Source organism: Macrobrachium rosenbergii, chromosome 55 (assembly GCF_040412425.1).
Source record: "Macrobrachium rosenbergii isolate ZJJX-2024 chromosome 55, ASM4041242v1, whole genome shotgun sequence".
NCBI lineage: Eukaryota > Metazoa > Arthropoda > Malacostraca > Decapoda > Palaemonidae > Macrobrachium > Macrobrachium rosenbergii.
Window position 1 is genome coordinate 20,631,784 of NC_089795.1, and position 17,409 is coordinate 20,649,192.

Genomic DNA, 17,409 nt, shown 5'->3' on the forward strand with positions numbered 1-17,409 from the left:
TTAAAGGGTTTTTCCTTAGGAAGAGACTGAAGATAGTGCTTCGTGAAGAGAAGGCCTTCTTCAAGTGAAAGAACAGTAGGAACCGAGGCTAGAGAATGCCCATATTTCTTACTGTGGTAGCTCTAGACATGAGGTGTAAGCATCCTCTAATGAGACCAGCCTTGGCAGCAAACAACACGGCACTGTAATTCAAGGAAGAGTCAGAAGCATTGTTTGAAATCTTGGACACAACCTTTATAGGCCAGTCTCTTGGCTCTATAATCCAAGGAAGAGTCAGAAGCATGAAAGTCTTGGATACACAACACTTATAAGCTAGTCTCTTTACCTGGAGAAACCACTGATCCACTGTTCAGTTTGCTACATAGAACATTGTGCACCCTTGTGCAAGGTGCTACATCAAATGAAGATCATAATGTGTCGGTGTTATTTAGGAGCTATGTGACTTTCCTCCTGTATAAGTATATTGTGGCATGTTGAATATGAAAAAGATATACTTTCCCACAAAACCAAGCATAAGTAATTGTGAGTGGAGAGCTTATGGAAAAATTACTAAAAAAAATGATCTGTAAGGAATTATTTACAAATTATTTCATATCAGCAAAAGCTGAGAACAGAGATGTAGAAGTGAAGGTAACAGTTACTGTGAAACTGGCAAAAATGATTACATAAGATAACCACTATAAAAAAAAAAAAAAAAAGTTTTACCAGTACTAAGCCCACATACTAGTAGTGACAATGAAGTAAAGGAATAATTAAGTTCATCAATTAAACATAAAATAATCACCATCAATCCATGATTTAAAAACCACTGAAGCCCTGAAAGATCGGTGTTTGAGAAACCACCTGGAATGGAATACAGGTGCTTTGTAAGTGACCAGGTTACAAACAGCACAAGCAGCGTAGTCACTAACAGAATGAAAGTAAGGAGCTACAAGCCTAGAAGGCTTTGCAATTAAATCTATAATATTCACATGGTGTGCAGAAAATACATCATAAATTATTATAACTAAAAATAAGTATATGACTGGAGATGAATTGCACAGAACTATTTAGAACTAATAACAAAATGAGTGGTCAGGCAAGATTAATAATACAAGACAAAAGCAGCGCAACATTGCTATACTGGGAGGGCAAGACAAGAGACACCTGCTAAGTCACGCTACTGTATACAGGATTGAATCGGAGATCTTCTGGGTTGCTGGAACAATATCTGGACATATGCAGTTAGGCGTTTCCTCATGGGTACTGGAAGAACATTCATTGGAATAAAAAAATTCCTGATTTCACTATTCAGTATTTCACTTTTCTGTAAATCTTCTTTAGTAATGGGTTTTATAAGAGCAGTAATTGCCAACCTAGCCTGCAAGTCGGGTACAATAACTGTGAAGTTGACTTACAAGTTCACACCTAGCCTGTCAGTTACTGCGTTGTAGTGGGCATTTGGAATTCTGTGTTTGGCCTCTACTCATGATGGCTGAAAGTTAGTTACAAAATACTTGAAATTATGGTGTGTTCTTGTGATTGCTGAATGATGTGAATCACATTGAATTATTATTTATCCAGTTGCATTATGGAATGAGTAAGCTGTATACTGTAATTGTCATAAAATATGCTTTGATCTGTTATAGCAAAATGTTAACCTCATTGTCTGGGTAGACCGAAATAATTGCTTTAAAACACTGGAAGTGATAAAGATGTTCTTCCATTGGATGCAGATAACTCAAGGCATATGCAGAAAGGGGAAATGAAGTTGAGTGAAAGAAGAGAATTTGATTTCTATATGAATTAAATCAACAATAGTTTTAAAACCTTGACAGAATAAGTTTTCATTATAAGCTTGATGCTCTAGCCAAAAGATTCAAGCGGTGAATTTGTTTCTGGATCTATAATATGAGAGAAATCCATGCCTTTAACAAGTAGTAGACATACAAGGACAGATGATGGTCATTTTTATTTATTTATTTTTTTTTTTATTCCAAAGTAATTCCATGTGAGCTTTTTCTAGCTTACTAATATACTGCTTAGAATTACCAGTGATAGGACAGAAATGTAAATGGTCATTTTAGTTTGCTGTACACTTTTATGTTTGTGGTGAATTGAAGAATATACTCATTCAACTTTTTCATCACTGTTAGGGCTTGGGTAGCTTTTGCCATAAATTTCTGAAATTCCTTGGGAGAATCTGTTGAGTGTCCCAGCAGCCCTGAATCCAGAGGAATTCTAACAGGGGCTCAACTGGCAAGGGTTGAGCATGATATAGTATTGTTGATTGAAAAAGAAATGTTCTTTTGTTGTACTGGTATTCTTGCATTCTCTGTAGATTTCTGATCATTATCCTTCAAGATAGGTTCCTTAATTTCATGAAAAGTACAGCTTCTTTTTGTAACAACCATTCAGCTTAAAACAGTGATTGCCTCATGTTGATGAGATCTTTTCATGCTGGAATTTTGATTTGATAAGTTCTGTGTATCAAATTTTTATGAAGCAATTTACTAAATATGGTACAGAGTTCCCTCATTCAGTTGCAGGATTTCAGCCTTTTGTGATACAGTGTATACAAATTGACCAAGGTTTGTGAGGTTTACATACATTATATGTTGGGCTTTTGGAAGTCTTAAAATTTTTCTGTATTTTGTATTGCAGAAAGGTGTTAAAAGAAAAGCAGAAGCAATGGGGTCAGTTATAGGTAACTCAACGTTTGAAGGTCTACCTCCCGTAATAGGAGATAAAATAGGCAAGATATCTTCGAGGAGAGAGTCAGGACGACAAATCAAGAAAGTTAACAAGGACTTACCAGATTCTCAGGTAACCTTGAGGGATGCAATTCAGGTGAATCTCCTCTTTATTTTATGTGACATGTGCAACAACTTTGATCCTTGGGGGATTATATTGAGACTCCTTTAATTTTCTTGAGATGTAAATCAAGTGCAGGGTGTTCCTTCACTCAATTATTTGTATGTATATTTTTTCCCCATTTATGTTGAGAAAATTGTGAAGAAAATTTTATATAAGAAAAATTACTTTGTTTTGTAAATATCAGGGAATTTTTCATATTACTGTACTTGTAACTCAAGCAAAGTAGTCATTATGTTAGGAGCGGTACCATTGTTGTAGTGTCTTGTAAAGATAAATTGGGTGCTTTTTATAGTCTTAAATAACAGCCTTTTCTGACATTAGAAGTAAAAACACATCTGCATAACTGCGTTTTATGGAAATTTCTCATTTAAGGGTAAATTGTTTATGCACACTAATAACTACTGGGAATTTTTCATATGCAGTAGCTAAAGCACAGTAGTAAAGCTATCAGGAATAATAGCTTCATAGTTGTAATATAATATAAACTAGTTGTTTTATAGTCTTAAATATCAGTCTTTTTTTAAGCTAGATTTTTAGTCGTTTTAATGGGTTACTTGCTGGAGTTATCTGTATTCTTATAACTATTGCACTTAAAAAATTGTTTTGTACAGTGCTGAATTTTTGTTAAATTTTTTTGTACAGTACTGAATTTTTATGTTACTGTTCTTCTATTTTAAGTATTTCGTAAATGAAATATTTTGAACTTTCCCACTGTTCTTCTATTTTAAGTATTTCATAGATGAAATATTTTTAACTTTCCCCTTAATGTCAACTCTGAGCCAGAGCTGTGATAAGCAATATCTTTGTACACTGAAGTTACTATTTATGCTATGATACTCATTTGGGTGTCATTTTAAAGAAAAGTACTTATAATTTAATCTGTTAAGTTTATAAAAAAAAAAAAACAAGAAAGTGAAGGTAAAAATCGCTACTTGAAAATTGACAAAAGCAACTTTTCAGTGCATCATAACAGACTTGATGTTTGGATTTTGATAGTGTCAGCATCTCATAACTAAAACAAAGGATTAATCCTCCTCTTGTTCTTGGCCCTCTTATACATGAGTTTCAGCTTTTCAGTGGAGGTCAGTGTATCTTTTATAATACCTACAATATAAGAAAATCATTAACCATGTACAGTATTACTTTAGCTTATAAAAATTTTATTTATTAATAAGCATATAATAACCTTTGATTGCTTTACTTTGATTGTAATTCAGTAATTTTAGTAGGAATTTTGAAGGAAGCCTCTTATTGATTAATAATGGCAGTGTTTAAACTATATAAACATTTGTTTTGTTAGGATTCTTCAGAGCTGAAATGTCAATAAACAATTTTAAAACTTCCATTTTGTAAGGCCTGTCCTTATAAAGAGAACCTGCTAATTGATTTACAGTGGAGATGTTTTCCATGATAGGGGTTAAAATTTTTTAAAGAGCTATTCATATTAAGAAAGATTTTATACCTTTTGCCCAGAGCTGGAATGGTGAAACTTAGGTGTGTATGGTGGGCTCAAGGGGTGCTGAACACTAATTACAGTACTGTGCATATCCCATGACATGAAGGCGTGAACGTCATTGAGTTTTTTAATTTTCATTTTTGATAGAAAGTAAAATCTCAAGTATAACCCTCAGGAAGAGTGACTGTGGATTGCAAAAAAGTTGGATAGTTAGCTTGGAAGATACCAAAGGGAGTTGATGGAAAGTAAAAGGGAGAAAATATTGGGCTGATGGTAAATGAACATTGAAAAGAAATTAGAAATTATCTAAAGAGTATGCCAGAAGACACACAGTAAATGGCAACTTACCCCTACAGGGAGGAGGCTTGAAACTAATAAACCATTGCGTACTAGAGAAAAGGCTGGTAGTCAACAGACTACTTACCCATAGGGGAGAAGGCTTGCTGTTAACAAACTACCTACCCACCCTTTACAAGCTGTGCTACTCGCTTTAGATTGTTGTACACGTGTGCTTAGTGGGTGTTGTTTTTATAATTACAGTGCCTCTGCTACCATAGTTTGGGTCTTGCTTTGTTACTGTCCCTTGCTTTCTTTCATATATTTGCATTCTACATCCTGCTTTTCAACATATCCTATATTTTCTTCTTGAAATCAAACTGCATCGTTGGGACTTGTATAATTTAGTCTTCACAAATCACAGGAAAGGAATGCAAAGTTACCACTGTATGCACGTATCTTAGCTGATTTATTGAGGGTGTTAAGAATATGCTTTTAAATAAGTAACTTTGACTTAATGGTTTATCAGCTAGATAAGGTGTTATAAGGTCTTTTAAGGGCATATTTTTATTTTATTTTAATAGTATTTTAAGGAGACCTCGTGGACAGTCAATCCCGTTTTTGATGTATAGAAATTCATGCACCAAAGAGTAAAGCTGGTTTAATATGCTAGTTTGTTAAGGAGTGTTTTCAGGTAGTTTGGTGTTAATGGGATTAATGTTGCCAAAACTATAAACTGAAATACATAACCTATTATTTTGTCTGGCTTCTCAATTTGTAAAAAATGAGTGGTTATTACTAGAAAAGTTTAATGGCTGTGATGATTGGTGTTTTTTTTTTTAAGAAATCTAAAAAAAAATTTTGTCAGTGTTATTGTTGGTCTAATGTTAGTCTCAATTTTATACTGGTGTAGCCTGTTTTTTAGTAATATTTTAGTGATTTTTTAAAATTCTTAACTTGAGTATGCTTGTGAATATTCAAGGGGTGTGCCAAAAACCGTAGGGCCAAAAAAGAATGAAATTTAGTTAACTAATTTTGGACCGTTTAATGTCTGTATGAGGATAGATTATAGCTCAAATAAAATTTTGTGAGCTTATTTCATGGCTCCATCAATCATTTAGTTGCCAGTGAGCAGGTGGTTTTGAATTTCACACAAGTTATCTGCTCGGTGAAGGAGTTATTTTTTTTTGGGGGGGGGTAACTTTAATCATATGGTAGTAAAAAATTAGATGAATTTTATGGGTATCTGGGAAAAGAGGGTTGGAAATATTTACTTTCAACTTAGTGAAAGCTACAGATGATTTTTTTAGTATATTTTTTAATGTACCATGTGCATATGCGTATCATCCTCTTTCCAGTGATTTTTTTAATTTTTAAAATTTTTTTGTTAGTTGGCTAACCTAAAAGTTTGCCCAGTCTTAGGGTATTGTTAATGTATATATTTAGCCCAGCCTGTAAAGGTTAACGAACTTATAATATTAACACAAATACAAGAGAAATTTGAGAGTACAGGAAGTCCCTGGTTAATGGCGAGCCGTTTTATGGCGCTTGTCTGGCTTTAAAGTCGGTACCAGTTTCAGTGCTGAAAATCGCCGATTTCCCTATTGGCGTTGATACATACCTAACAGAGGTGCCAATAACCGGAAATCGGCGCTTTTTGGCACCGATAAGCCCCAAAAATTGCCGAAAAAGCTCAGAAAATCGCCGATTTTCAGTTAGCAGTGATTTTCGGTTATCACACCCTCAGAAACAGAACCCCGCCGATAACCAGGGACTGCCTGTAATATAGAATTTTAGATATTAGAAAATCAAACGATCTGACTTACTGAGGTTATCGTTATGGATGATACAGGATTTCATAAATTCAAATTTGTTCATAGGCTCCTTTAGCAACCAAGTGGGAAATTTATTGACATTCCATTTATTAACAAAAAAATCTTCACCCTCCATACAAATATTTGCAATATCAGAAAATTACGAGGATATGACTTGGTACTTTCTAAAAATATTTGCTAATCAGATCTCTTGATTAAATAGCCTTATAATTATATGTTGCATTTAATGATATGTTGGAATATTTCTTTTGTCAGCAGTGAAATGTATGGAACTTAAGTGGTAATAAGAGCTAAATAGTTGCTTGCACTTGGTCTAGTAGATTCTAATCATCCTATTTATAAAGAAAACATTTTCTAGAGTAAACGTTCATAAGCTAGTAAGGGATTAAGAATGCACTGTATTGTTTAATGATTCTAGAATGGATCATATTGCTTAGTTTTAGAATGCAGCACAGATATACTGCCACTTACATGCGTCGATGCCATTATTTTTTACTGTATGGCTCTTTTCAGTGTTAATAAAAGAGGATAAATAAGTTTGTCTAACTTTAGTTTATGCAACTTTGTTGATCAGCAAAAAAATATTAACCTGTGAAAATATAAAATATAAATACAATAAAATGTGTGAAATCACATAGAGATAAATGTTAGAATATGAAATATATATATATAATTTTTAAAATTATTAAAGAATTCTTAAGGATACGCTCACTCTATACATATATAAAGATATGCTAATATATAACCTCTCCCACTTGAATATGGTTATCACACACAGCAGAAATTTATAAAAACTACTTTAATTTATTCTATGAGTGGAGTTGTATCATCAGGATCATCTGTCTTTGATGCTATGTATGGTATGGAGTAGGAGGAGGAATGGGTCTAATCTTAGTGCATCAGTGAGAACAGGGATGGAAGGAGGGGCAGGGAATCTGGGCTTGACATTGGAAAATTTGTGATTTCTTTTCTACATCTTTTCTCTTTCATTTCTTTAAAATTTATCTATGTGGGATAACTTTGTGAGTTCCGTTAGGCACAAGTGCAAGTTTTTTCTTTATAGTAGCATTAATTAGCATGTAAAGATATATTGATGACAGTAAAAATATTGAAATACTGAATGGCTTATTGTATTGGTATAATGTGGTATTGCTTATAGTTATTGTAGGGTGTCTAGGTTATTTTACGAAACATTTAATTGTCTTTACTGTATATCCTTTTTTCCACTTGAGTTCTGAGTCTGAATGAATTAAAGATGCAAGGCGAGGTGTTTAATTGTACAGTAGTATTTAGTGATTCTAAAATGCAGCGGTGTATTGTTTGGAAGTAAGCCTTTTAACTACAATGTCACCCCTTCTTGTCTGCATTATTTTTGCCAGGCTTTGCTGTCCCACAGGTAGTGCGTGGAAGTGGGAAACTCCTTAATTTTAGGTGGGGCATTTAACCTCTCATCTTTCTTAGCTCACTAAAACTTAATTCAGTATATGAGGTAGGTCTGACATCCCTTATGAGTCAGACTTTGCCACCTTTATTATATACGGCACTAAATGAAATTGGTTCCACCTTATAGACAATGCATATTGAACATCTAGTACATGTGAAGTACATTTTTTGACTAGATGATAGTGAAAGCAGTTCAGTTTTCCAAATTTGTACAGTGTTAGTTTGGCTGTATTGTTTTTCTTGCAGAGTAGAATGTTGAAACCAAGTAGATAGTTGAAACCCAAGTGGTGACTTAGAAAGTAGCATTTTTTTGTTTCTATATTTAGTGAATAACATGTTCTTTTGGAAACACACTTAAAATATCCAGCAACACAGCCTGTTAATCAGTTTTGGGCAGGAGGTTTTGAATGTAGGCAGTACACTCATTGATCTAATGTAGACATAAATGCTGTATTGCACCATTGAAAACCCTCAAAAAATATTAATGTTGAATTTGATTAATGCACTCTAACAGTTGTAGATTAAGGAAGGCAAATACAATACTTGGTAGATTAAGGAAGGCAAGTGCAATAATTGGTGCAACATCAGACCTCAGTATCAAAAACGTGAGCTCCAGTTTGTAATGAAGGACTCAGTCTTCACTAGAGAATTTGGGTCCTCCCCATACACATGGGTCCTCCCCATACACATCTGTACAAGTTGAAAATGGTGAACTACCTCAGTCTTCACCATGATGTAATAACCATATGAAATGCCGTAGAGATTCAGGCAGGTAACTTGTCAGCTTTCCATTCAGAGAAAAAACATGCCTCAACCATTCCCAGTGAGATCCAAGAGAATTTAAGGGCTGGTAAATGTAAACAGTGCTAGAACTCCCCCATTTTTGTTTTTGTGGGTGCACACAGTCTATCAAGAAGTTATGCATATACCCATAAACATTGTAGGGAACACACACCAGGGCAGAGCACAAAAGATGAAAGGCTTTTGCTAGGAAATTTACTCTGATGGCTACAAATTTCCACCTGATGTGCAGTTTGCAGCAATATATTAAAACTACAGTTTTTATAAAATTTCCACAGTAAAAGTGTCTGCTATATGTTCAGCAGCTTATTGTTTTCAGTTTTTCTTTGAGGTTGTTAAACTTTCAAATTTATGTATAAATCCTCAAAATATTTATTAACGACAAAGCCTCTTGAGGGTGCCTAGTGATAGCTTGTAATGTTGACTCTGTGTCTAGTTAAATTTGAGGGGCTCATCTTAATGTTAGTGTATGACACCCTTGAAGGAAAAAAAAAAAAAAGTTTATCATAAGAAATAAGTCATGACATCTGTGCAAGGTTATTTCGTGTCAATAAAGCCCTAAACTGAGGTGCATGCGCTTAACACTGAAGCCTGAAGGTGTTCAGTTGAATTCTTCAGGCCAGTTCAAAACAATAGTAATTCAAGATTTATTTATAGGAATTTAGTTCTCTGCTAGATGGCTATGTTGATTTGAAGCTTTTTAACTATCTTGTGGTTTTAGGGTTTTGATTTTTTAAGTTTACATTTTTGTGCCAGCCTTAATATTTTTTTAGGTTGATCACATGACTAATATTTTGAATTGATTGATCAGAAGAAAGTATGATAAAGGTGTTAGTTTTTATGGACGTGGCAAAATTTTAAGTTTTCTATCAAGAAGTACTAACAACTGCAGTAATGTGCAAATACTAATGAGTATATGTGAATTTCTGTTACTGATATTTTTTTTTATAGATATTGTATTTGAAGTACAATAAAGATATTCTCTCTCTCTCTCTCTCTCTCTCTCTCTCTCTCTCTCTCTTCTCTCTAAAAAAAAAAAAAAAAAAATTAGTGAATGTATGCAAAACTTCCATATTTTATGAAATTGTTCCTGGTTTGTGCCTTTATTTTTTGTGGGAAGTAAAAGAATTGGGTTCGTCCTATATATTTCCCTAGGGTCAGAGCTGTTTCTGTCACATACTGAGATGTTCATGTAGTAGTGTAAACATGTTTTAATGTTTTGTTTATTACTTGTTTTTGTATTTTTTTCTTGCTGCCTTTTGAGTAATTAATTTGTATTTTGTACTTAAAGTATTGATTGTAATGCATTAAAGCAACATTTTTGCCACTGACCAAGTGTTTGTTTCTTTTCAGCCGCAGCATAGTACGAAACCAAAAGGAAAGGTTTCAGAATCTTTCAAAAATTGCAACGAAATTCTGAAAGAGCTATTTTCTAAAAAACACTCGGTAAGTCAACTGATGTAACCTTACAATTTTGTCGAAGCCCTTATCAGGTTATGAAGGTCAGCTAAGAGTCTCTCTCTCTCTCTCTCTCTCTCTCTCTCTCTCTCTCTCTCTCTCTCTCTCTCAGTCAACTGATTTTGTAACCCTGGTTATGAAGGTCAGCTAAGAGTCTCTCTCTCTCTCTCTCTCTCTCTCTCTCTCTCTCTCTCTCTCTCTCTCTCTCTCTCTCTCTCTCTCTGCCCCATAAATGTTTATGGAACAACATCACAACCAGTGTAATTACCAAAGAATTGTGATTGTAACTTACTTGGGAAAATACAAACTTTAATATAAAATATTTAAGTGATCCCATCAAAAAGCCAGTAGTAAAGATACTGTACAGATGTCCCTCCAAATTAATGGAGTTAATTGCCATTTCCTAGCAAATTTGAAAACCTGCTAAACATTTTTGGCATTTAACCTGCTTATAGCCTAGGTTAGGCAAAGGTACTATCAGCTAATGGTTTCACTGATACAGGGTCAGTAAACATAACTTGGAACCCCTCAGAAGGCTTTGAAGTTCTTGGTAATTACAGTTTTCAGTAACAGATATATAAGGTAACAGGACACTACAGTAACCTCTTCATACTAAGTATGGTTAAAACTGGTCAGAAATTCTGTAGCTCCACTTGCATGCAAAACGTTTTGTTCTGACATGAATATGAAGCTGCACTTTCCTGTATGGAGTACTCGAGGTTAGCGTGCCTTGGATGTCACTGAATCATCTCAAAAAACAAAATACTAACAGTTAGGCCTACAGTTGCCAATGGCCTTGGGTGGCCTTACCCATCCATTGTGCTTGCAGCCACATCCACTTTCACATGCTCACTGAGTGTCTCCCGTTTTCGCTGTGCTTTGTCTCTGTGTCTGTAGGGTGTGCATGCCCTCCATGTGTTTTCCCCCTTCGATGTTAGCATATTGTTCTATGCTGCTTGTTTTTTTTTATGTCACTTTTGCCCCTTCCGTTTTGCTTGGAAAATAGTGCATAGGAGAGTAAGACGTGTTTTCCTCCTTAGTGTGTAGCGAGTGATAGTGTGATGTTCGTGTGTCATTGCCTTTTACCTGTGCATTTAGGGTGTGGGTCAGAGTGACTGTCTGAAAGATGAGTGCTTTACCATTCCCTCGGGCCCCTCATAGTGAGTTTTGTTTTGGAATCGTGTCTAGTACCCCTTTGATCTCTCCCAAAGTACTGCATAGTACCCCTGTATGTGTATATTCTTCTCCCCCCTTTCTGTTGCTAGTACATATTTTGGCAACAATGGAGGAGATTCTTAACCTGATTTTAGGTGAATATCTGGGCAGAGGTAAACCTTGCAGCAAGTTTATGGTTTCTATACCCTATTGCAGTAGACCTGCATTCTTTGTTTTTTCATGGTGGGGATGAGAGTGTGCATTTTTTTGATGTGTAGGGTGGCTCACCCCTATGGTCTCCATGTGAAGAGAGGCCATAGAAGGGCATTCCCTATAGGGCATCTGCTTTTAGCCCTTTTCCCTGCCAAAAGTTACCCTGTTGCCCCACTGTCAGCAGTATAGTATAATAGCAGCTCTACTAGATGTTTTCAGCTGTAGGAGACCCTGTCCCGATTGCAGAGCAGATCAGATGGGACAGAATACATCCCAAGATGGGAAGTCCAGAGACTCCTCGTGTTCTGCTTCCCACCTCCAATGGGAGGGTGGAGTTGCGATGATCTGAGTGACAGGCCATGCCTGAAGTCAAGAGACCTTGTTGCAACCTCCCCTCTGCTTAGAGCCCAAGCAGTGATAGGGTTTGGCTCCCCCCCCCAATTTTGTATGAGCAGAGGAAGGGATATCTGTCTGTCTTGAGGCAGGGGTACAGACTGCCCTTCAGCGCCGCTAAAGCCCCTGCTAGTGTACACCCTACACTCTGCCCAGGAGCAGGTCTGACTGGCCTCATCCTGGTCTATTCCATCTCCTTGATCCTCATGCTGTGAGGCAGAGTGGCATAAAGTGCAACCAGAGATCGCAGCAACAGTACTGTCTGGACAACCACCCAGGTTGGTCTTGGTATCCATCAAGGTGGGGTGACGTTCAGTCTGCTTCTGCTAGAGATTTATTTTTATTTTAGATAGAGTGCTTCATGGTGGTAGATTTCTGTTTCGTAACCGTAGCAGTTATGACTTGGCCCATCGAAGGATGCTCTCTCGTTTTTGACTTTACCATAAGTTGTATTTCAACAGAGATCTTTCACATTCACAATTGATCCGTGATCCCCTTTACATGCTCTCAGCAGGTAAAGGGGATCACGGATTCACTAAACAGCAACACCAGTGTGCAGTAAATGTGCCTTGCTGTCGAACTTCTCAGTTCCATAGGTCCTTTATTCCTCATGCTGTTGGACTGTAGAACAGCCTCCCTGAGGATGTCGTGCAATTGGAATTTCAGAAGTTCCTCCTCTTACTTCTTCCTAATGAACAGCGTACTCTTTGGATGCTTTGAATTTCAAGTCAGTGGCCCCTGCTGACTTCTTGTATATGAATAGATTTCATTTTTGGAATAATAATGATAATAGTCTTGTCCATCCTGAACCTCTATCTCCAGCAGATGTCCTTCTCCATGGGGACACCATGATCTGTGTTGCCCTCCATCAGGGACAAGGATTGTATGGTATCCATAGCACTGCTTGTTGCTGGCCTGCACATCCCCATCCATGAGATGTCCATGAAGTTCCTGAGATTCGCCTCCAAGCTAGTAGTCTACCAGCTCGGGCTTTTGCTTTGGACTGGTGAGGGCACCCCAAGTCTTCACCAGAATGTTATAATTGGTCTTGGTGTGAGTGCACACCAAGTTGATAAGACTTGGAAAGGTACCTGAATGACTGGTTGATCCTAGCATCCTCAGTCGTCGAAGCAGAACGCCACAGGGACCAGGTCCTCTCTTTGTAAGAACCAAAGCAGACCATCAGGTACCTGGGGATGAGGATTGACACCACGGTGGGGAGGGCACCTACCATCAAACGAGAGGATCGCCAACCTGGTGTGGGTATCAGAGCTAATCCTTTCCTTGACTCAGCAACCAGAGAAACAGTGGAAGATCATGGTTGGGCTTCTTGTCTCCCAGGAAAAATTATCCAAGGGGAAAGCCCACATCAGATCCCTCCAGTACCAGCTGAAAATGACCTGGAGGAAGGAACAAGAGCCCCCATAGCAGCCAACCGAGATGATGGCAGCCTGGGTCACAGGGGACTTGTGGTGGTGGAAAGATCCCAGGAACCACCTACAGGGTTACCACTCAGCTGATCCCCATCAGAGATGCTGTTATTCTCAGATGTATCCCATAGGGGGTAGGGTGCTTATCTGAAAGGGGTGTGTGCTTCAGGGACATGGGGACCCACGGAGAGAGAGGAGCATATCAGCCTGTTGGGAATGAGAACAGTCTGGCTGTCACTCCAACACTTCCAAAGTGGCCTCAGTCAGAGTGGTCCGCAGACCTACTACGGTTGCTAGTGGATGTACCAAGGGAGCTTCCACCAACTCTCACATTATTAAGGCAAGGACACAATGGGCAGTACCACCAGGCAGTAACTTCACTCCAACTTTATATGATCTATCTATCTGTCTATCTATCTATCTAAACAGCTGAAGAGGTTAAAATGGCATTTGGGAAGATGATGAATGGAAAAACCCCAGGATTACATACCATAACAAGTGATTTAATGAAAAGCAACAAAAGAGGAGAACCTGTTGTCCATAAACTTACTAAAATGTGTGAGAAGCTGCTAAAGGAAGAGATATGACGATATGATTTGGGGTAATTAGCATGGCCATTGCAAAGGCAGAGGATATGAGAAAGATTAATTAAGTAGTAGTTTAACTCTGCCAAAGTGTACAAATGTTTGAGATAGATGTAAGTGTCCTTCATGGACTAGTGTCAAGTTCTTGTGCAATTCAATTTGTAATGTAGCAAGCAGTAAAGAATGCAGAACAGGTGGGCTTGGAAGCTACAGTATACAAAGGATGTAGTGTTCATGATAGAATCTGAGGAAGGGGTGGTGGAAATGTTTAAAAGGTGGGAGATTTGAATGGAGAGGTATTGGGAATCTGTTTTAAAATAGGGTGATTGGAGAGGTATCAGAAAAAAAGTACCAAGAAAGTGGCCAAGTGGTTGTTTTGAGAAAGGGATGCTAGTATGCACTGTGTACTGATGATGTAAGAAATGCTGTCACATGAGGTGATGAGAATTACAAAATATACTTGGAATAGGAAAATTTTGATGCCAAAATGTATTGCAAGACCAAGTTGGGAAGAGTAGAGTTGTGAATCTTGTAGTAGACTGGCAGGTTTTGGAAGAAGTGGATCATTTCTATTACTGTGAGTACACAATTGATTTTGAAGGCGTTAATAGAGCAGTAAGACAAGCAGTAGCTGTGGTCTCGATAAATTGGTGAGAGACTTAGATTATTAGACTACTGAAATGTAAATGTCCTCTCAGTAAAATAGTTATCATCTAATTTGGGTATATAAGCCCTTGACTACTCGTTGCAGTGATAGTTTTTGTCATTGTGCTGGGCCATATGGCCCGAATTTCATGAATTCATTCAGTGTAAAGTGCAAAGTTCACATTATAAAGAGATGTGTAAAGGGACTTGAAAAAATGTCTTCTGTGTAATATGATTTAGACATCAGCATAAAAGGGATGGGAAGCAGTTAGTCAGAAAAAGCGGTAAATACTTGAAGGAGCAGGAGAAAGACCTTTAGAAAAGCCCTGTATATCATATTATGGAAAGGGATGTAAATGAAGATCTTGATTTGCTTGTTCATGGAAAGGGATGTAAATGAAGACCTTGATTTGCTTGTTCATTCAGGAATAGCACTTGACAAAAGAAAATGAAGAGAACTCGTCTCAATCTATCCCCATGAAGGAAGTTTTCCTCTTAATGGTACTGTATTATAGAAGTGATCAAAATGCACATAATTCAACTGCTTTCAGTTTGATGATGTTTGAAACCCTCAGTCATTTTTTAAAACTAAAATTGCAATTTGTTTACTTGATGTATTATTGGAAACAGTGTAGTACAAGGTCAAATAGTGCTGACAGAGAATAGTATTATTATAATTGAACCAAATATGGTAAATAATTAAGAATATAGTTGATACTTTTCTGACCGTAGTTTATGTACCAGCATTATGATATAGCATTTTAATCCTTAAATTTTTTCCCCACTTGTTCCCGTGATATATTTAACATTTTCCATCTTACTAATCTTTGGAAAAACCTCTGTAATCAAACATAGAAATGTACATGCCATACATTTTATCAGTAATAATTAGATTTGGAAATTCTTTAAAATTGCTAGTGGAAACAAGCACACAAGGAACAGAAGAACAGATGTAGCTAGCATACAAGCATACATCGTTTGGTTATTTGCTTAGGGTGGGGTGGAGGGCAAAGGGGAAAAGTAATTTCTTTAGGTCTTGAAATGATGGTTGACTGAGTAATGCTGTGAACATTCTCAACAGTTACCAAATTTTTTGTAGCACAAAAATAAGATTGCTGCCCAATTTCTTTTGCAGTCTCCCAGGTTTTCGTTGCCCATTACAGCCTTATATTTCTTACTAACTTAAGCATTCATATTACAACAGTTCTTGTATAACTTTCGTTTTTCATTTTTAATATTATTCAGTTCTATATAAAATTTCATATATTTCTTTGGAGAGTTGCTTCATTTCTGCGAAGCAAGCTATTTTACTTACATTGCACTACTTTGATTTAAATCTTGCCAGCAATAATCTGTTGGTCACTCTTTATTCACTCTTTATTCATTCAGTCAGTTTGTGTAGCATATGGTGTCAGTATAACTGACTAAAAATATTAAATCTTTAAAATGGCCTCGTATAGATATTTGAAGTTAATTGTTGAAAAAGTTACCCATTGAAATAGTATTCCCTCCGTGTAATTTTTTTGTCACACATTCAAAATTTCCTCTTTTCATTGAAAGTGCCTGTGTATCTGCTTCATCAAGCTGTATATGCCATACGCAAACTTTGATGTTAGCCTTGCCTACTAACATGATGTTTGTTATACAAACCCAATAAACATCATTAGCCATTACTGTGTGAAATGTGCTTACTCATGCTTGTCTTGGAATTGTCAGCGTAGGAAAGTCCTGTCGCTTACGCCCATCTCACACTCCACTGTTCCGCAGGACAACACTTCTCGTTCCTTTATAAGGCTCCTTCAGAGTTTGATGTATGCTGTGGTTCCCAGGATTTACATACAGTTTTTGTACTTGTTGTATGGAGTTCTTCATTTCATTCTGATATTAAGTTAATGTGCATATTCAAGTTAGGAATGTTCCCAAGTAATTTGCATGTGACTGTTTTTTAAGTGGTTCCACAGTTCCATTTTGGTGTTTATTATGTCATATATATATATATATATATTATTGTTTGATTGTTCTATTGTTTTTTTTGGGCTTGGGTGCCTCAGGCTTTCCCTTCTGCTCCTGGGTGGGGCCTGATCTAGACGATGTAGGAACTCCATGAGTCTTGTTATGGAGTCTTGGTTTTCAGGTTTCACTATAACTTATCTCCTCCCATAATTTGTGGGTTCCCCTCTAGTGTGTAGCTGATTGTGACTGCCTGCTATCCTCCCCTCCTCTCTGTTGAGATGTTGGGGTTCAAGTTACACTGATTCCATCAAATTAAATTGGGCATTAGGGTATGAGGCTTCCACTCTGCTGTGGATGTAAGGGTTGCTTGCCTTGGTGGCCTGATCATTCAGATCTTCGGAAGGTTTCTGTGCTCTTCCTTGTTCGGAGCCCATAGAGGGATGTTCCAGGTATCATAGAGAATATCCTATGGTCAAGGCACATGGCTTCCTTTTGGTATGGCACCTAAGGGATGCATGCTGGCGTTTCCTGTTCTTCTAACTCTCAAAGACATTTTGTTGCTTTGTTTTCTAGTCTGTTTCCATGTTGTGGGTCCTTTACCATAATTTTGCACATTGCACTTCAGGTTGTTATTGGACCCTTCCTGCTGTGGTTATCTATCCTCATTCTCTGGGCCTGCATCTCCATCAGTGCTAGTTTATCTGCCTGATATTGGCTTTTTCAAGATAGGTTTTGAGAGCTGCATATTGCATCGTCCTGATTTGTGTTGTCCCTAGAACTTTTATTGCTGTGAGTAGTAGAGGCAGTTTGACTTGGCCTTGTTGATTCATGTGGAGTTGCTGGTCCACGCTGTCCTGGAGTTGATATACCCTTAGGGGATGGGGTCCTTCACCTCCAGTGTGCTTTTTGTG

At 37.1% G+C, this 17,409-nt stretch overlaps 1 protein-coding gene across 16 annotated transcripts in view; it reads left to right on the top strand.

The window, feature by feature from the left end:
- Nucleotides 1-17,409, top strand: part of LOC136835678 (bromodomain testis-specific protein-like) — a 194,299-nt gene that overhangs the window by 53,027 nt on the left and 123,863 nt on the right. For 7 of the 16 annotated variants that reach the window (XM_067099525.1, XM_067099516.1, XM_067099513.1 and 4 more), the window contains 2 exons: nucleotides 2,644-2,829; nucleotides 10,021-10,113. In XM_067099525.1, coding sequence (XP_066955626.1) covers nucleotides 2,644-2,829; nucleotides 10,021-10,113 — 279 coding nt within the window. The remainder of the gene's footprint in view (nucleotides 1-2,643; nucleotides 2,830-10,020; nucleotides 10,114-17,409) is intronic. The other 9 variants (XM_067099518.1, XM_067099526.1, XM_067099515.1 and 6 more) reach the window with 2 other exon arrangements.